Source organism: Corvus kubaryi, unplaced genomic scaffold (assembly GCF_017639235.1).
Source record: "Corvus kubaryi isolate FWS band 111438036 unplaced genomic scaffold, C.kubaryi_AGA036_p1.0 37284, whole genome shotgun sequence".
NCBI lineage: Eukaryota > Metazoa > Chordata > Aves > Passeriformes > Corvidae > Corvus > Corvus kubaryi.
Genome location: NW_024581088.1, coordinates 158,520 through 178,208, shown reverse-complemented (window position 1 = coordinate 178,208; position 19,689 = coordinate 158,520). Strand labels below are relative to the sequence as shown.

Here is a 19,689-nt window from a genome sequence, read left to right as displayed (position 1 = left end):
CCGTCTCCTGCTGGGTCACACCTTGGAGCAGGTTTTCCTGGGGCTGTTTCTCAGCTCAGCATTTGGCTCAGTGCCTTGGCCTGCTTTGTGCTGAGCTGAGTGCCCGTTGCTATAATTTTACCTGTTTGTGTCCCTTAATCTGTATTTGTTCCCTTGAAAGTGCAGGGAGATCCATTAAAGCAGAGGCACTGGGTAAATACTGCCTACTCCTCACTCCACCGGCACCCGGGATCAGCGATTAACTCTGGGTAAACAGAGCCGACTGCCAGCCAACCCTTGGCCACAGCAAGGGGGAACAGGGGACCCGCAGTGCTCCTCCCCAGGTGTGTGGGGCACTTAAAAGCTGGAGTTGTCAGGACACTACTGGAGCAGGACGGTGGCCGGGAGCTGAAGCTCAGGTGGCTGGTGCCTGATGGCCATTGGACGTGTCCTGCTGATGGTGTGCCGTGGGCGGGATCAACCACCAGCACTATAAATAGGGCTGGCAGCAAATCCGCCCTGGGAAACCAATCACTGAAGCCTGGAGCAGACGGCGTGGGCTGGGTGGAGGAGGTGCCCAGGAGGAGGTGTGGTGCCGGTGTCCTGTACTGTACTACAGCATGTGCTCGATGCCAACGCAGTGCCTGTAGGGCTTCGGCTCAACTGGGACGTGGATCACAGTGCTGGGTCAGATCCATAAGGGCTCCCCAGTAGGCACTAGGAATGGCAGGAGCTCAGGTGGGACTACCAGGACCTTTCCTGGAGCCTCCCGTTGGGCCTTGCCCCGTCTCTGACTCTGACTCTGACTCAGAGGACACAGCTGTGGGTGGCACAGGACCCAGCGCTGGGGCACAGAACTCCTCCCAGGTCATCCACAGTGGCCACTTCATGGTGTCATCCCCGCACAGCGACTCACTGCCCCGGCGGCGGCACCACCGTGCTGAGCCCGAGCCTGCTGATCCCCGGAGTATCGACCCGACCCTCACCCGGCTCTTTGAGTGCATGAGCCTGGAGTACAGGTGAGTCTCAGAGCCCTTGCATGTGTCTTACGGACCCCCAGCTAGCTGAAGGCAGGAGGCTAGCTGAGCCCTGTTGCCCAGCCAGGAATTTGTTTCCATCTGACATCCTCCTCCTCTTCTCCATGGGCTGTGATGTGCCATATGCTCAGAAATTGCCATCCTGGAAAGTTTCAGGGAAAAAAAGCTGATGTTGGGTTGCTGGCTATGGAACCAGGTGAGAAGTTTCTCCTCTGTTCACATGTAGCTTGACTCTCCTCCATTTTCCCATGAGATCTGGTGTCACTGTGCCTGGCTGTATTTCCCCCATGGCCAGACCTAGCACACTCTGTAGAGCAGCAGTGACCCTGTGGACAGCTAACACTCAGTTCTTTGGCAATCCAGCCCAGAGCAGGAGTCCTGCTTTCTGTCCTTGACTCTGTCCCCATGTCCTGAGGTTATTCCATGGCATGCAGCAGCACTTGGGACTGGATGACTGCATGGGTTTTGTCCAAGGTCTCCTGAAAGCTTTTCTCCTTCTCTCCTGCAAAATCAGATGGGTGACTGCATTGTTCCCCTGCCACCCAAATTGTCTAAGACCAGTAACAGCTCTTTAGTGACAACAGGACAGACTGCAACGTGTCCCCTACAGTCACGGTCCACATTCTTGGAGGCAGCTCCCCTCCTTTGCCAAGCCCCAAGGTTTTGAGTTCTCTCCAGCATGGCATCAGCATGACTTGCTCTCTGCTGGAGTGCCAAACTGCTTGCATAGCTTTCCCAAAATGTCCAAATGTGAAAACCTAGAATGATGATGTCCTACCATGTGAAAGCAAATCCTCGGAAAAGCAGCCTTGAAGAGGTTGCCTCATCCAGAATCTCTCAGGTTTGCCTTGAAGTCCTTGAACGCTCGATGCAATAGGGAACATGGTCACTGCCGGGACATGCTTGGGGATGCTGGACATAGAAACAGCACTCCAAGGGTACCTGTTCCCACATAGTTGTATACATCTGACCTGTCACCATATCCCAGGTGGTGGTTGGGATCATCCCAGTTTGCCAGCAGCCAGCATAGCACAGCTCTGCTCCAAGGGGCTGGGGAAGGCAGTGCTCTGTGGGAGCACAGGGAGCCTCAGTGTGGGGTGACCCAGGTGAGGATCATGCTTCCTGGTCAGGCAGGGCACCCCTGAGTGCCACAAACAGGGGACATAGAGACACTGGTGGCCTCGCTCTCTTTTCCTCTCCCAGCCCCATTCTCTCCATACCTGAGCCCTGCATCTTTGAGGCTCGAGGAGCAGACACTGTCACACCAGAGTGCTCTGACTCCTGAGGTGCAGGCCAGCTTCAGTGCCCCCCTGGGCTCTGGAGCTCCCAGGCAGAGTGGAAACAGACAGGGTACAAGGGCTCTGGCAGTTGGAGTACAGTGTGTGACTGGGGACTGGCCATTCCACTGCAGTCAGGGCTCCATTGCTCCAGTTCTCCCTACCCCTTGGACTCTCAATGGCTCATTTCCTTCCTGCACTGAGCATGGCAGTGCAGACACTGGCTCCTATGTAGTGGGACACTTACCCAAGCCTTGTCCAGCCTGGCCTTGGACACCTCCAGGGATGGGGCAGCCACAGGTTCTCTGGGCAACCTGTGCCAGAGCCTGCCCATCCTCACAGGGAAGAATTTCTTCCCAGTATCCCATCTAGCCCTGCCCTCTGGCACTGTGAAATCATTCTCCCTTGTCCTGTCACTCCAGGCCTGTGACCAAAGTCCTTCTTCAGCTCTCTCGGACCCTCTTTAAGCACTGGAAGGGGCTCTAAGGTCTCCCATGAGTCTTCTCTTCTCTAGGCTGGACAACCCCAGCTCTCTCAGCCTTTCCTTTGCTAATACATTTTTGACACACTTGTAGGTAGCAGCTGGACAAAGGTATCAGGGTGGGAAAATGGAGTTTAAAGGCTCTTGGTGCACTTCTACATCTGATTTGATACTTCTCTGCACCACCTATCATTTCACACCTCCCCTCCCAGCCAGGTTTCCAGAGGCAGCACAGCCTCAGTTGGGGTCACCAGCCCAATACTTTCCAGCCCTCAGGAGAGCACCCACAGTTAAGTTCAGACTAACTTCCTAACCAAGGAGAAAACACTGTAAGGTGTGGTAAGGGGGGCACCTGTGGAGTTCCTCGTCCAACCCTCATGCAGGTCAGGGCTAGATCCAAAGCCAGGTCAGGTTGCTCAGGGCCATCACTCCTACGGATGGGGCCCTAGGAAGTGAGCCCATCACCTGCCCAGCCTGCCCAGGGCTGCCCCTCTCCCACAGCCTTCCATGGCTCTAGTTTGGAGTTTACCTGTTCGGACTCTCATGTCCATTTCCCCTTGGCCTTTCTCAGTGCATGTTTGAGAACTGCCTGGCTCCATCTCCTCCTCTGGACAGCTGATGGTAGTAATTCCCTCTTCACTTTCTTCAGGCTGAACAAACCCACCCCTCACACTCCTCTTCTGTCATGTATATTAGTCCCCAACCACCTCGATATCCTCCTCCAGGATCACTCCAGTTTGTGAACCTCCCTCTTTGTCCGTTGGACATAGTGTCCAGACTTGGCCACAACAGTGTGGAGAAGAGCAGAAAACTATCCTGTCTCCTGGTGAGCTGTGACTACTGCAGCCACCCATCCTTTGCTGTCTGGGCTCACACCATTTCAAAAGCAACTCACTAAACTTTCCCTAATTATCTTTCAATGGCTATAACTGGAATTCCTCCCCTCTCCAGCATTCCTGCTGTGCATTTCACAGACATTGTAGCAGTCTTGTCTCAGCCTGAGCAATCATCCTGGGGATATGACTTATCTTCCCTCCATAGTCAGGACTGGGCATCACCTCTCGCTGCTAAAGAAATACTCCCTCCACATCAAGGTTTGCTTCCAGCAATAACTTGTTCCCTCAGACCCCCCAAAGAGAGGCAACTCTTCTCTCTGAGGTCTTCCTCCTAAGGCTAGGATGAAGCAGTTCCTTTCTACCTATTTTCCAGGTCATTTACAGCAGCTTCCTGCTTAATGATCCTTTTCCACTCCTTCTCCTGCAACATCCTGCATTCCTTGAATCCTTCCCTAGAATGTTGTTTTTGCCTGCAGCCCACCTGACTGTGTCTCATTACCCAAAAAAGCTGAGGGTGGAGCTGAGCTTCTTCAGTAGCTGCTCATACTTTGGCCTTAGCACGAGAAGGCTCATCCTTTCCATCACCACAGTGTGACCTGCACAGTGTCCTGGGTGGGCTCACACCCCTTCCTGTGACTTATTGTTGGGAATCACTGACCTGGGGAACCTCCTCCTGAAGGAAGGAAAACTGAGAGCAGATTGGCAAATGCAAACTGCAGTCACTCGTGATCTTACCTGGCAACATCTGTCTCGTGCTCCAGAAGCAGCTTCCCAAAGCTGTTCCCAGAGTGTGATGTAGATTAACCTCCTCTTCAGACTGGGAAGTGACTTGGAGTATCCACTCAGCCCCTCTTGTGATTTAAAACAAGGCATCTCATGTGCCAATTCCATACTAATTCATCCTCTTGGCAGCCTCTGTCTCCCCTGGGAGAGGTGGAATTGCTGCTATTGATTCTCTAATTCACGGTGCCTTAAATGCACACAGGGGCAGCGAACACCAGGCAGAGACTCGAGGGATGCACTCACTGGAGTTCATCATCCAGCCCGGTTCATTTTTTCTGGCAGAAGACCTCCGTTCTAGGGGGTCTGGTGAGTGGGAAAGGCTCATGCTCAGGCTAAACCCACCGACGCTGCACTGTGGCTCTGCTGTCACTAGTGGCAGGGAGTTGCGCTCCTTTCTTCTGTCATTCTCCAAGGTTTTGGGGCTGATCCTGTTCAAGGATTGTGCAGAGGGGCTGGGCTGGTGTGCTGGTGTTCCCATGCACAGAGGGGTCATACCTCCGGACACCACCAAAATAACTGGCTGTAGAGGTGGGGCTTGGCTTGCAGCTCTCTCTGGCTTCCCAGGCAACTCTACAAGAGGATTTCAATGCCTTCCCTTCTCAGCTGGGGCACTTCATGCTGTCTTTGCATGGAGGTAGATAAATGTCTGTCCCAGAGGCAGAGCATTCCTGCTGGGAGTACGCACACAGAGCGGGTCCCACTCCCAGCACAGTCTATCAACACCTTTGTTCAACACTATCCCCAAATCACCCTGGGACTGAGCTAACTCCCGCAGGAGGCAGCCGAGCTGCAGCAGTGGCTGTTTCATCCACGGTGAAAATCCAGCTCATTTAGATGGCAGAGTTTGAAGGTGGATTTGAAGAGAGCCATTTTTCACTTAAGGGAGAGTTTAAAGGAAAACTGTGGTGAGATTTTTAACTTTCTTTGCTGGACTCTGGATTTCAAAACATAAAAATTCAAGAAAAGGCATGCTTTTGATAGTAAAATTTCTGAGAAATGGAAGATGAGTGTTCAGGACTTGCAGGGAACACTGTTCTTCTGCCAGCCATGTCCCACAGCCCAGGAAACAAAGCGGGGTTCTGATGGCCTCATGGGGATGCTGCTCCTTGGAAGGGATGATCAGGGTTACCCCTGCCAGGAGACCCTCGGCTCAGCTGTTCCCCTTCAGCTGCTGCTCATTTCTCTTTGTGCAACCCTGCATCTCTCCAGATCACTCCTCTCTTCCCTGCTCCTCTTGCTGCTGATGAAGAGTAAAGTACCCGTGTTGCCATGAGATCAGGGACTGCAACACATGAAACTGCTGGATGGGTCAATGAGTCACAGACCAAACAAGGTGCTGCTGGACCCATGCCGGTGTTGGACCCAGGCTGGGCCCTGTTGCCACCTCACCCCATCCCACAAACACCCTGTAGCCAGTGGCAGGATCTGTGTCCCCCTCCTTGTGACAGTGTAGGGCAGCAGGACCCCAAACCTGTTTGGGGCACCCTATACCCTTCCCATGGTTCAATGTGGAGTTTGCATCCGTCTTCCCAGGGAAGGGTGGGGCCCTTTTCAAGGCAAAACAGGGAACAAAGATCAGCCTGTTAAGCCCCAAAACTGAAAGGATCATTAAGGGGGAAAAAAGGCATTTGGTGGTAAAGCCAAAAGGCATCTCCCTGCTGCCTCCAGGCCCCACAGCAACTCCTAGCCATGGCCCACTGGCCTCATGTGTGGCCAAGGTGTCTTCCTGTGTCCCACAGGCTCAGGCTGCTCCTCTCAGCTGGCTGTGAGTGAGGAACGTGGCCTTGACCAGCAAGATCTGGCCATGTGCCCAGGAATCCTGTCCCTTCCATTGGCTCCTCCACCTGGCACCATCTTGCTGTTTGCCTTGTGCACCTGGGGAAAGTTCAAAATCCTGGTGATAGTGGAGTGGTCAGTGTCAGGCTTAACTCTCTGCAGGCTGGAGTCACAGGTCCTTCCCCAGCTCCTGGGGCTGTGTGTCAGGCTAGGTCTCCCTCGGGAGATCATCCCCATCCACTCCTGCACCTGCTCCCAGACACATCCCTGCATCAGGCTCTGGAGTTGGGGGGGTCCCCAGTTCTCCCCCTCTGCCACAAGCAGATTTCAAGGCAGGTCAAAACAGAACCCACCAAAATCATTATTTGAGAGCACTTAGAGGTTTCACAAGCTCTCATCCCCAGCACCTCCCTGGGGACACGACCTGGTGGCACCTGGAGGGGCTGGGAAGAGAGGATACAGCACCCTGACACCAGCTCAGCCTCCACCTTTCCTGCTCCATGCATGTACCAAGGAAAATTTGGAGTCAAAGCAGCACTTAGATCTTTAGGGTACAAACTCTCTGCTGGAGAGGGACATGGCCTTCCAGGCCATGCAGCCTGCAGCTGGCTTTCAATGGTACCCCTGGAGCAGTTGGCATTGCCCTGAGGCCATGCCATGTTGTTGGGAGAGCCAGAGAGGTAAAATGGACCCCAAAGTAAGGCAGGGGACCCTGGCCTCCCCCACAGAGCTCCTGGGGCAGCAGGACCCTCAGGACCTCCTAGGGGGCTGCATATGAGGTGTTGTGTCCCCTGGCTGGACAGAAACAAGACAAGGAGTGAAATGAGGCTACCTGCACTGCAGGTCCCATCAGGGGCAACACCACCAGCACCACCAGCACCACCATGATGAGCTGCAGAACAAACACAGCTGCCTCTGGGAACCGGGAAGTGAGAAGAAGGGAGCCCAGCTCGGGCTGGGGGGGGCAGGTTTGCAGGGATGGGTGTTGAGAAGATGCCAGGGAAGCTCTGGCTGAGGGCAGGGCTGGTGTCACTCTCTGTCTGTCTTGGGGCACAGGCAAATGTCCCTTAACATCCTGAACATCCTCCACTGTTGTCCTGCCTTCCCAGACACACCACGATGGCTGCCCCTGACTGCCCCAGCTGAAGGCAGCATTTCCAAGCCTTGCCTGGCATTAAAGGGAGGGTCAAAATTAGCTGCCCAAACACTGTGATGAGGCAAGAGCCACTAGAGCATGTGTCACCACACATCTCACCTGGTCAGGAGACTTGCCTTCCTGTCCCCCAGGGGCAGGACACAGCTGGCTTGGTGGGGGCAGCGGGATCCCACCTCAGAGCTGGGGTTCAAACATCAAGGAATCAATGCCTCAGTGCACTGTGCTTTAATCCAGGGGTTTGAGAAGCCTCCTGTGGGTCTGTGAAGCTCAGGGTTTAGGTCTGTGCTGCTCCCAGGGTGTGCAGGAGTTTGGAATGCTCCTGCGGGTGCTCCCCCAGGAGCCTGGCAAGCACCTGCAGCGGAGCCACGTGGCTGTACCTGCTCTTGACTTGCCACCAGGCTGGTGGCCCCTGGGCATCTTTCAAGGTGGTGCTCCTCAGCTTTCCCTTTGCTTCGTGTTTCAGTGGGAAGCTAGTGTCTCCAAAGTGGAAGAATTTCAAGGGGCTGCGGCTGCTTTGCTGGGATAAAATTCGACTCAACAACGTGATATGGAGAGCATGGTACATCCAGTGTGAGTATGGGTCAGACCCCACTGTCTGCCAGATGCCAGGCTGTGCCAGTGAGATGGGGCTGGCAGTGGAACGACCGTGTACAGGTGCAGAGATAGGGATGGGACATGGATACAGCCAGCTGTGTTCTCCCCTGTGCAGATGTGGAGCGGAGGAAGAACCCTGTGTGTGGCTTCATCACCCCTCTGGAGGGCATGGAGGCTGATGAGCACCGAAAACCAGAGGTAGGGCAGGGTCCCTTGCAGCTTTCTGGGGCAGCAGCAGGTCCGTGTGGCACAGGGGGGACCTGGGGACACGTTGCATTTCACAGATTTGCTGGAAAAGGTGTTTCTGATATGGTACAAGGAAAGCAGCCCTGGCTGTGGGGTGCTGGGGCCGGGGAGCTCAGCCATGACCTCCTGTCCTGCCCCCCAGGCTGTTGTGCTGGAGGGAAACTACTGGAAACGCCGCATCGAGGTGGTGATGAGGGAGTACCACAAGTGGAGGATCTACTATAAGAAGCGGGTGAGTGGCTCTGCCCGTGCTGCTCCCCATCCTGTGGCAGTGCCAGCAGTGGGATGGAACACAGTGTGCCCAACCTGGAGCCGTGGCTGACAGGGCAGGACGTGACAGGCTCTTGCCAGCATGGGAGGGGGATGCTAGCTCACCCCCTGAGCTCTGCCCCCTTTGCCCTTCCCCAGACCAGGCCCACCCTGCCTGGGGGGTGACATAGGCTGTCTTCTCCTTCCAGCTCCGGAAGTCCACTCGGGAGGGAGAGATCTCCAGTCCAAAGCGGGTGAGTCTGCTGAGAAAGGGTGGGAAATGGGAGAAAAGAGCGCAGTTTGGACCCCTGCACTGGGCAGAAGGGCAAAGAAAAGCCCCAGGGCATGATAAGCCCACTGGAATGGGATGCTGAGCATCTGGGATGCTGGATTCACCCTCTGGAAGCAGCAGTGTGCCAGGTGTTCAGGTTTGGAGGGAGCAAACACTGCAGGGAGCATGGGAGCTGCCAGGGGGAGCAGCCGGGGAGCCAGACATGGGCCCTACCCCGGAAAGGTGTCCACTCAGCTCCTTTGCTCTGCCTCATGCAGGACGAGGATGTCTGGAGGCCAACGGAGAAATGGTGCAACCAGCTCTTCTGCAACGTAGTGCCCATGCTGCTTGGCGATGAGGAGGAGGAGGAGCGCGGGAGCAGGCAGCATTTTGATTTGGACGCCTTCCTCTCGGACATATCTGACACCCTCTTCACCATGACACAGATGCCCAGCACTCACCAGGCACTCCCCGAGGATGGTAGGTGCCCCAGACCATGCTTCATCAGGATGTGGAGGAGGAATCTGGATTCTGCCTCTTGGCTGAGCCCCTGAGAGCCTTGAGCTTTTGGGCAGGCAGGGTCTCCTGGCATCTGCCCTGCTGGGGCAGGGGGAGTGGATGTTCCTGTCCTGCTCCAAGCAGGAGCCACCAGAGGAGGGGATGCTTAAGGAGTGTTTGGGCAGGGTGGGATCATCCCCCTCTCCTGTGGCTCCCTATGCATCAGCATACGCTGTCCCAGGGCCGAGCTCCCCGGGGACTACCGGCATCATGAAGGACTTTGCCCCAGCCCCCAGGGCAGATCCTGCTTCCATGACCACTCTTTGCTGTCCCTACCTGGCCATGTCCCTGGGGCATCTGCAGCTGCAGCCAGGTCCTGTGCCAAGGATCAGCCTTTCACTGGGGTTCCTGGGAACCGGATGAGGCCCTAGAGGTGCTGATAGACAGAGTGGTGGGACGGGATGGCCCTGGCTCTCCACAGGGTAGGCACTTATCTCCCTGCCCAGTGATACAGGGTGACTCTGGGGTGACACAGAGGTGTGGCAGCCAGCCAGGTGTCAGGGCAGTGGTGGGAGCAGCACTCAAGGTGGGTCTCGGGGATGCTGTGGCTGGGCCGTGATGTTCCAGCTCTGCCCTCTTCCAGTGTATGTCGGGAATGCTGACATGATACAGCCGGATTTGGCACCCCTGCAGCCCAGCCTAGACGACATGGACATATCAGGTAAGAGGCAGCCTGGATACAATACCACATCCCACCCAGCCCTGCACCCTGTGACTGCCTAAAATGGGGGGGGTCACAGATTTGGCCTGGCAGCAGTGGGAGCTGCTGAGGCAGGCAGAAAGAACTGACATCTGATGGCACGGGCAAAGCAGCGTGGATGGGCAGGGGCTGAGGGCAGAGCCTTGGTGTGCCTGCCTGCCCCTGGACAGAGCCACAGAAGGTCAGAAAGGGCTTGGCCAGGAGCTGTGGGAGGGGAGCTCTACAAAAAGAGGGTATTTCCAGGAGTGCCAAAGCCCCTCTTTTTAGCTGCAGACAGAGGAAGGACAATTGTCCCCCAGAGGAAGAGGAAACCTCTAGAGAGTAGGTTCTGCTGAGTCCCCTCCTCACCCCACTGCCCAGACGGCCTGGGCAGTAGGTTTGGAGCTGGGACCCTGCACTAGGCCGTGCTACATCCCGTGGGGACAAGTCACTGTCCCTGCCAGGGTGCCCAGAGACAAACCTGGCACTGGTGTCCAGCTGGAGGGCAGGGGGCTGCTGAGGGAACACCAGCAAATGGGCGGTGGCAAACTCCCCCGTGCTGCCATGCCAGGCTCTGAGCTGTGAGTGTCCATGCAGTCAGCTGGGACATGTCCTGGTCCCAGCAGTGTCCCCATATGCCAGGGTAAGGCACTGTTGGGGACCAGCTTTGCCCTCAAACATGCCAGAGCTGGTGGCCTGTGCACATTGTGCAGGGTGGGAGCCGGTGGGGAGTTGGTGGCTACCCAGCTATAGCTAGTGGCCTCGGGCAGCACCAGCATCTCCAGACCCCTCTGTGAGCACCCTGGAGCTCCATGGCCCGTCTCCACTTCCTCCAGGAGGAGGAAAAAAGGGTACTTGCGCCATACAGCTGCAGGGTGTTGCAAGACCAGATGCTGGCGGGGAGCAGGCTGGGCACGCTGTGTGCCAGGGCAGGTGGTGGCATGGATGCCCTTGGGATGGATGAGGTGGGAAGACTCCTGCCAGCACCCTCTCAACTCATTCCAGCCAGAGACCCCATCAGGGTGAGCCGTGCTAGGAAGAGGGTCTGTTGCCATGGCTGGTGCTTCACTTTCTGTCCCCTGGTGCCCTAAGCAGGCATCGGTTGCTGGAAGGTGTGACAGCTCCGAGTGGGTCAAACTGACACTCGATAAGTGTCTCTTACCCCAAGAGGTCCTGTATGGTGTCACAGCAGCAGTTCCAGCACCTCTCTGAGGGCCCAGCATGGCCTCATGCTCAGCAGGAGATGGCAGGAGCACGGTGGTGCCTCTCTGAACCCATACATCAGTCAGGCTGGCTTTTTTCCTGGGAAAAGGCCTGCGTTTTGCTCCAGGGTGCTTCTTGGCAATGGGATGGATTTTACTGCAGACTACAGTATCAAAAGGAAACGTCCCTTCCTGCTCTGACCATGTCCAGTGCCTCAGCCAGGGGACACTACTGGAGCTGGGGAGGGTCCCAAGTCCAGCTGTGGCTCCTGGTCTGCCAGGCTGGTGTGTCCTGGGACAGAGCAGCATCCCGTGGGGTGCTTGGAGACCTGTCGGTGTGAGTTTTGTCCTGGACGGAGCAGCTCCCTGGGCGATGTGTTACATCTGAGCACTGTGCGCGTCATGTACCCCTGGGGCTGTGGGGAGAGGAGACTGGAATGCTGGGTGCCAGCCAACCCAATTATGTCCCAAAAAGTCACTTTTGTCACACACAAGCAGGGCAGGCAATGGCTTTTTGTGGCTTGGGAGCAAGGATCGCCCAGCAGCCTCGTGCAGAGCTACACAGGGCAGGCATGCGGGGTGGGCAGCATGGGGTCACAGGGCTGTCATTGTGTCGGGTGGTGCGGCAGAGCTCGGTGCCTGTCAGTCAGCGCCTGCAAACCAATCCCCAAATGAGGAAGCATCTTGTGTCTGTAGCGGGTACTGGAGTGTGGTATGAGGCAGATGGAGAAGTCCTGATGGCAGAGGCGAGGGAGCAGCTCGACCCTGTGCCCTGCTGCCACCATGCTCCAGGTAGGATCTGTGCTGGGCACTGGGGCTGGGCTGTCCGTCCCGTGGGGTGGCAATGCCCTGCTGCACTGCAGGGCTCTCCCCAAAGCCTGGGACCAGTGCTGGAGGGTCCTTGGGTTGGGAAAGCCCAATCACATTGGAGAGCACGCCCAGGTTTGAACAGGACACCAAAGGTGTGGTTTGCAGACCATGCAGAGGCTCTTCTCCCTTGAGCAGGGCTGTGCCCTGGCCATGCCACACTGCCTGGAGCGAAACGGGGCGATACGACAGTGAGGAGAAGCATGAGCAAGAGCTACGGGCTGAGGAAGGGGCAGGAGAAAGGGAGGAGGACAGGGCTCCCAGGGACTGCCGGCCACCTTCCATCCCTGCTACACAGTGAGAGGCACAAGAGGGTCTGACAGGCACAGTGGGAGGCACAATCAAATCTGACAGGCTAGGTACCACAAATGCCTATAAATACCTGCAGAGCTTCAGTGCTGGTGGCAGGGACATCCTGGTGTGGGCATGGCTGAGGTGGGGGCAATGTGGCGCTGGACTGCATCCCAGGAAGGCCAAGCTCCTGCCTGGCAGTACTGCAGCACACACAGAGTGCTGGCCTGTGGAGGGGCAGGGATGGCCCTGCCATGCTGTCAGGGATTCACCATGGCTGTGGCAGGGCTAAGGGGCAGTCTGAGGGCTGACTGGGACATCTCAGCAGTGGCCCTGTCCTGTCTCACATCAGTGTTCCCCTCAGATGGCAGTGCATGGCATGCTGGAATCATCACTGTGCCCAGTCCCATGGCATCCCACAGTGCTGGCATGTTTGCTCCTCTGGTGTTGATTCAGCAGGATCTCAGGCCTTTGTGGGTCCCAGCCAGGGCACCCCAGGTGCTGGAGCCTGGACCACAGATAGTGCTCTGAGCTTGGCTGTGCACACCAGGCAGGCAGAACAGGCAGAACTGGCAGTAGGGCCTGGAGGTGGCACTGCCAGTGCCAGCCAAGGGCTGGAGAGAGCACAGCTGTGTGCTTCCCAGAGGAGATGCGAGTGCCTGTGCCCGGTGGCTGCTCAGGCACTGAGCCTGTGCCAGGAGCTGCCAGGCAGCAAACCCAGTGAATCCATCCTACAGGGAAGCATCTGGCAGTGCCATCCCTATCCCACAGTCATCCTCTCCATGAAAAACCCTCCCTATGGCGATGCCAGAGCCGGCACTGATGCAGGGACTGCACCAAGGCATTCATGGGGCTGATGTGCCCAGGGAGACAGCTGCCAGCCCTTTGTGCTGTGGTGTCTGGGCCTGCGGAAGGATCAGGGTTGTGGGAAGGAGAGAGGAAGGGAGCGGGAGTCACAGCAGGGTCACGCGGCTCGCCTTCGGGAAGGCCATGGGATGTGGTTAGCCACAGGCTGCACGCACTGCAGCTCTGGAGCAGGCAGCACAGAACTTGCCACCACTCCAGGGGACCATCCCCGTGGCCTGGGAATGCCGTGACCTGATTGTCCGGCCCCTCCGCTGTGGCTGCCCCTCCAGCCAGGGTGTCATAGTCCCTGCCCCAGCCTGGGGCTGATACAGCAACACATACCCCTGGGAACAGCTCTGGGGCTGGAGCACGTGGAGTTCAGCTGGGTGTCAGGGATGGGGTCCCCACACTTGGGTGGCATTCCAGGTTTTTCCAGGGTTTTTCCAGGTGGCATTCCAGGGTTTTCCTGCCCCTGTGCATGTGGCAACGCCGGCCCTGGGTGCAAATCTGCTGGAGCTGCCCTGGCCCCAGAAAGTGCAGAGTGCCAGTAACAGGGTATGGTTCCACCCCTCGTGCCCCAGGGTGTCCCCCTTCTCTCTGGGCAGGTCTGCTTATGCCGGTCACTGTGTCTCCACTTGGTCCTGCAGAAATGTTCACCGGCCACCGGCCACCCCCATCTCAGACACAACCAGGCTACCAGGATCCATCCTGCTTCTTGCCCACGGCCGAGCCCCTGTTCAGCAGTGGGGCATCCCTGATGGGTGCTCAGGGTCTGCCTGCGAGCCCTGAGGCCCAACTCCTACCTGGCACCCTTCTCCAGGTGAGTGGGATCCCAGCCTGTAGCCCACGGCTAACTGGTGTCCCAGTCACCTGCCCTGACCCTGCCATGTCTTCTGCAGCCCAGTGGTGCCTCCCAGCTCAGCCTCCACAGCGCCTTCCTGGGCTCTGAGCGGCCCCTGGCCCCCTTGCCCCCCGAACCCCCCGACGTGGCACCCAGCAGCCTCAGCCCCCAGTTCCGACACAAGCCCACACTGCAGTACGACCTCCCTGGCAAGTGCCTCAGCCTGGAGCCGCCAGCACCCCACTATGTCCCCCCCATCCAATGCCCCCGGGCACCACTGCTGAGCCCGGAACCCCCCTTCTCTCCTGCCTCCGCCCCCCGCTCTAAGTTCCCCTACGCCAGTTCACCTGACCCCTCGCTTGTCACCCACCCTGCCTCCCCTCTCTCAAGCCCTTGCTTCACCCCCTACATCCCAGGGCTGGGCTGTGCCACAGGCATGGGAACCCAGGGGTACCCCAGCCCTGCTGCCTCCCAGCTCCTGCCCCCTGCCCTGCTGGGCAACCCCAAGTTTGCCCCCCACAAGGGGCTGCCCCAGGGTGGGGGTGGGCGGCCCAAGGCGAAGCCCAGTGGCACCAAGGCAAGGAGGCTGCCAGGACAACCCCTGTCTCACCTGCCCGAGCCCAACCCCTGCCCGAGCCAGCTCCTGACCGCAGGTAATGGGGTTGGGGGGTTGTGGGGGGACACAGGGGTGAGGTGGGGGGCATGCTATTGTGGGGATCAGAGCAGGGACCCCATTTCTCCCTGGGGCTGGGACACAGGGAATACTGGGCAGGGCACATGGAGGTCCCCATAGTGGGGTAGTTCCAAACCCAGGGGTGAAGCCGTGCCTGAGGGATCGCCCTGGCTTCAGTGGCCTCAGAGGGAGATGAGGCCCAGCCCCAGGACTTGGCACAGATGGGAAGTTCCTGTGTCCCCAGTCTGGTCTCTATGGCCCTGTTGGCACAATGGGTTAGAGGGTCACTGGTGTCCTGCCTGATATGCTGCCCATGGGTGTGTGATGGGACAGGTCCCTTGGGCACGGTCATGTCCCTCTGCTTGCTTGAGGAGGGGCTGGGGCTCCCTGCCTGCACAAGGCTCCTGAGAACATCCCTGTTGCGAAGAGAACAGGCACTTCCTCCCTCCAGAGGTGCATCCCTGTTCTCTGGGGCAATCCAGCAGTTCTGGTGCAGGGAGGGGCTGGCTGTCCCCTGGGGCAGGAAAGGCCACCCCAGCCCCAAGAGCCCCATGCAGCAGCACCCATCTGCTCCCTGCCCCCTCAGCCAAGCAGGACCTGGCACTGGATACCCCTCGCCCGATGGATGCAGGACTCATGCCTCCGGCCCCTGTCTCCCCGGTAAGCACTCAACCACCCCCCTGGGTTGGGAATTGCCTTCTCCTTGCTGCTGGGGAAGGGATGGAGATGGGCTCTGGGGGTCACACTTTGCTGTGGGCTGGACAGATATGGAAGGAAGGAGGGGGCACGTGGCTGGGTGGCTGGGGGTGGCAGGAGTTGCCTGAGTTTTTTCTCCTGTAAAAGAACCAAGGCAGAGGTGAGTGACATCCTTCTTGCAACGCCCCTTTCCTGGGGCCCTGGGGCTGGGGCTGCCCCTGCAGATGGTGGCATGGGGCTGCACATCCCCCTTCTCCATCCCCTCATGGGGGTTTGGCTGCCAGTGCCTGGGCAATGGCCGACCTGGTTGCTGATCCCCCAAATCCCTTTCCCTCTGCCTTCTCCCAGCAGCAAAGCACTGTCCCCAAAGTCCCTGCCACCTTCTTCTCCAGAATGGCCCAGATGAGCCCAGGACTGGCTCCTGGCTCCAGCCCTTCCCAAGTGGTGCTGCACACAGTGGGCACGCAGCCGGGCCCCCTGCGAGTCCCCAAGGCAGAGCAGCTGTCCCCCACCTCAGCTTGTGGTGAGTCTGGAGCACCCCAAGGAGCTCCGCAGGGCACTGGGGTTCCTGCAGAGAGCTCGGACCAAACATTGTGGTAATTTTCATTTCAATCCCGGCTATTTCCATTTATGCAGTTGGGCACGGAGGGTTCCTTCTGTGCCCCTTCACCTGCCTCTTTCTCCAGCAGCAAAAGCAGGAACAGGAAAAGACAAAAATGGAGCAAAATGTCAGACTGTGGTTTTGAAACCCCGGAGCCTGGTTTTGGAGCAAGAAGCATCCGCTTTCACCCGCAGAAACCAGCGTGGCTGCTGGAAACCAGGCTCTGGTGTTGTTCCCAGTTCAGTTGGGAACTGAACACCACAACCCTCATGACTCTTTCCAGGCGATTTGCAGCCCAAGAAATGATGGGAATTTAAAATGTCAAATCCCAGATTTTCCCATTTCTGAGCAGCTGTAAAATGAGTGGGATTTGGGATAATGTGTGGTTGGAGGCTGAAGTGGAGCATCCCCATCAGCTGAGTGGGGTGGCTTGTCCTGGGGTGAGGGCAGCACTGTGGGATGCCCCTCTCTGCCCATCCCAGTGCAGGACCCTGGTGTCACCTTGTCATGAGTACTGTTGCCATCCCTCTCTTCATAGCAGCACCTTCCCTTTTTCAGGCAGTGACTGGCCCAAGCCCAGCCAGGCTTCCCCGGGACCCACTGCAAGGCTGGGCACTAGCATCTCCCTGCACCACCCCATGTCCCGTCCAGGGAGGCCCGAGTCCAGCAAGGTATGGCAGGACCTGCCAGCTCCATATGCACCCCCCTTTCCTCCTTGCCCCCAAGACACCATCCACCCTCACTGAAAGCTTTGGGCCAGCCTGTCCTCAGTGGGGCTGGTGGCCCATGGCTGTCCCCACTGCTGGGAGGTGCCTGACGGTGCTGACCTGCAGCTGGAGAGCCGCCGCATCACACACATCTCTGCTGAGCAGAAGAGACGCTTCAACATCAAGCTGGGCTTCACCATGCTGCACAGCCTGGTGAGCACACTGAGTGCTCAGCCCAGCATCAAGGTGAGCACCCACAGCCAGCCCTGGGCATGCAGGGACATGGCGTATCACCCGGAGACACTGCATCCCTGCTGTGACCCACAGCACAGGGCTCCTCTCCTGCACCCCAGCCTGTGGTGCGGGAGGCTGGAGCACACAGCAGGCACACAGTGCGGCTGTGCCAGGGTGGTCTGGGCCCCCTTCCCCTCTCACCCCATGGCCCTCCAGGTCAGCAAGGCCACCACCCTGCAGAAGACAGCCGAGTACATCTGCAAGCTGCAGCAGGAGCGGGCAGCTCTGCAGGACGAAGCGCAGCATCTGCGGGAGCAGATCGAGGAGCTCAATGGCTCCATCAAGTAAGGGGGCTGTGGTGGGGGGAGATAGGGGAGCACTGCCTGCTTTGGGGTTGCCAGGCATGGCAAGCAGCAGTGCCAGGACAGCAGCAGGACACAGCAGGTCTCCCTGGAGCACCTCCCAGCTGACTGTCCCTCCTCAAACCCTCTCTGCGGGAGGGCTGATGCCCCTGGAGTGGGGCCAGGTCCCAATACCTGCGCTGGGAGGGGGACATTGGCTGGCAACTCCTGCTGAGCCTCCGTGGCTCCCAGCCTCCCAAACACAGCCCCACAACACTGGTTGTGCCCCACAGCCTGTGCCAGGAGCAGCTGCCGGCCACAGGGGTGCCCATCACGCGCCAGCGTTTTGACCACATGCGCAGAATGTTCGACGAGTACGTTCGCTCGTCCACACTGCAGAACTGGAAGTTCTGGATCGTATCCTTTGGGACCTGTGCCCGCTGCTCCCTCTGACCCTCCACCAGACACAAGGTGCTCTGGTTCATATGCTGCTACTGGGTCTTTGGGGTCCCTCAAGCTCGGGAGGACTTGAGGGCTTTGGAGACCACAGGGAGATGTTTCCCAGCCAAGGTCACATGGTAGGAACACACTGAGGTGCTGTGGTTAGGAGGGATATTCTGCTACAAAGGATCAAAACCAGTTGGATAAATGGTCCTCAGGGAGAAGGGAAGTGGAGCTAAGCTTACAGAGGGAATTGCCCCTGATGACATGGGAACTGGCTCTGAGAGGCAGTAGCCATGGATTAGGAAAGGTCCAGACACAAAGCTAGGGACATGATGGCTTGGTCTTGGTGATTGCATGGCATACCCTGGAAACACAGGGGTGGAGAGGATCAAGGGCCAAGGAACCTGTGGGTAAAGGGCTGGATCTGCTCCTCTGTGAGCAGGGATTAGACATACTGGGACTCACTGGCAGAGCCTGTGAGGTCTGTGAGTGCAAGTGGCAGAGGGATGAAAGGCACTGCTGCCCATGGTCCCATCCGGCACAGGATGTCTGGCAGAGGTGACTTCCGACACAGAGCTGGGGAGCTCCTTCCTCAAGACATGGGGTATCATAAAGCCAACATGGGCTCCAGGACATGCTTGTGGTGGAGATATCTGTGTGGATTACTGCCTGCATAAAATCACCAGGCTGGTCCCTGCAGGCTGGTAGATTATAGGACACACTGGTGTCCTGCCTTGCCCCTGAGCACTTTGCTAGCTGGTTCCCTGACCTGCTCTGGAAGAGATGTCTTCTGTCTCGGCAACCTTTTCTGGCAGCCCCAGCCATGACAGGGGTTTTGCATCTCTTCCACCGACTACCCAGGTGACACTCATGCCATCATCCCAGCAGTTGGGGCTAGTGCCAGGTGTGGTGCTGTGCTGGGAAGGCACCCAGCAGGTCTGTTCCATGGCCCGTCCTGCAGTCCCAGCAGTTCTGCTCCATGTCCAGACAAGAAAGTCTGTCCTGCTGCCATAGGAGGGTGATGCCCACACCTGGGAGGAGTGAGACCATCGTCATGGCAAAGCTGGTCCTTAATTCTTCTGATCCCACCAGTTCAGTATCATCATCCGGCCCCTCTTTGAGTCTTTCAATGGCATGGTGTCCACAGCCAGCATGGAGAGCCTCACCCAAACATCCCTCGCCTGGCTGGACCAGCACTGCTCCCTCCCAGCGCTTCGGCCAAGTAGGTGGCCCTGTGCCTGGCTGTGGCACTCCGTGCATGTTGGGTTGGCCATTGACTGAGGGAAAGGCACAGGGGAAAAGGACAGGGGTGTCCTGATGGATGGCAGGGCTGATCTGTGGAATGTCCTGGGGCTCGTGCTCAGTGCTTTTCCGTGCTCCTGTCACACCCACGCCCCAGTTGAGCCGGCAGTGCCCTACCCTAACCCCGTGTCCTGGCAGGGCAGGCTCAGCGTTCCCCAAAGCCCCTCAGGGTGGGTTTCCCTTCACCTCGTCTACTGGGGCTACGGGAGCGCACAGTCCCACATTTCCGGGGGCTGGAGCGGGGCCGTCTTCCTCAGAATGGGTCACGCCTTCCAGCCCTGTCTCCTGTCCCCGCAGCCGTCCTGAGCTCCCTGCGGCAGCTGAGCATCTCCACCTCCATCCTCAGCGACCCGGCCCGTGTCCCCGAGCAGGCGGCGCGGGCGGTGGCGGCGCTGGGACGCCCCGGCGCCTCCTCCTCCTCCTCCTCCTCCTGACTGCTCCAGGGTGTCCTACGGGCACCCGCGTGGGGAGCCCGGGCTGCGCGAGGGCTGTCCCCCCCCCGTCCCCCTGCAATAAAGAACTTGCTGTCCCACGGACCCCTCGTGGTTCTTCAGCCCCGGGGCCGCTCTGGGCACGGCCGGGAAGGGCGGAAGGGGACGAGGACGTGAGGGGGATTGAGACCGGAAGGGGTGAGAGCCGGGACTGGGAGGGGGCCAGGGGCTGGGGGGGGATGAGGGAAACCGGGGTTGGGGGCAAGTGAGGGGAGAGGCTGGGGGGAGGGA

At 58.3% G+C, this 19,689-nt stretch overlaps 1 protein-coding gene across 8 annotated transcripts; it reads left to right on the top strand.

The window, feature by feature from the left end:
- Positions 1 to 566: 566 nt before the first annotated feature.
- On the top strand, positions 567 to 19,503 carry MLXIPL (MLX interacting protein like). Of its 8 annotated transcripts, none has more exons than XM_042025809.1 (19): positions 567 to 717; positions 888 to 998; positions 7,789 to 7,895; positions 8,035 to 8,117; positions 8,308 to 8,397; positions 8,624 to 8,668; positions 8,964 to 9,165; positions 9,827 to 9,904; positions 11,821 to 11,916; positions 13,776 to 13,948; positions 14,028 to 14,622; positions 15,229 to 15,302; positions 15,687 to 15,861; positions 16,498 to 16,610; positions 16,773 to 16,892; positions 17,097 to 17,224; positions 17,515 to 17,638; positions 18,758 to 18,887; positions 19,265 to 19,503. In XM_042025809.1, exons 2-19 carry the CDS (start codon positions 982 to 984, stop codon positions 19,399 to 19,401), a joined length of 2,487 nt encoding a protein of 828 aa, XP_041881743.1. In that variant the 5' UTR covers positions 567 to 717; positions 888 to 981; the 3' UTR covers positions 19,402 to 19,503. The 8 variants fall into 8 exon arrangements, with proteins under 8 accessions (XP_041881743.1, XP_041881741.1, XP_041881738.1 ...); XM_042025807.1 differs by having other exon boundaries at positions 791 to 998; XM_042025803.1 differs by having other exon boundaries at positions 581 to 651; positions 684 to 998.
- Positions 19,504 to 19,689: the final 186 nt, after the last annotated feature.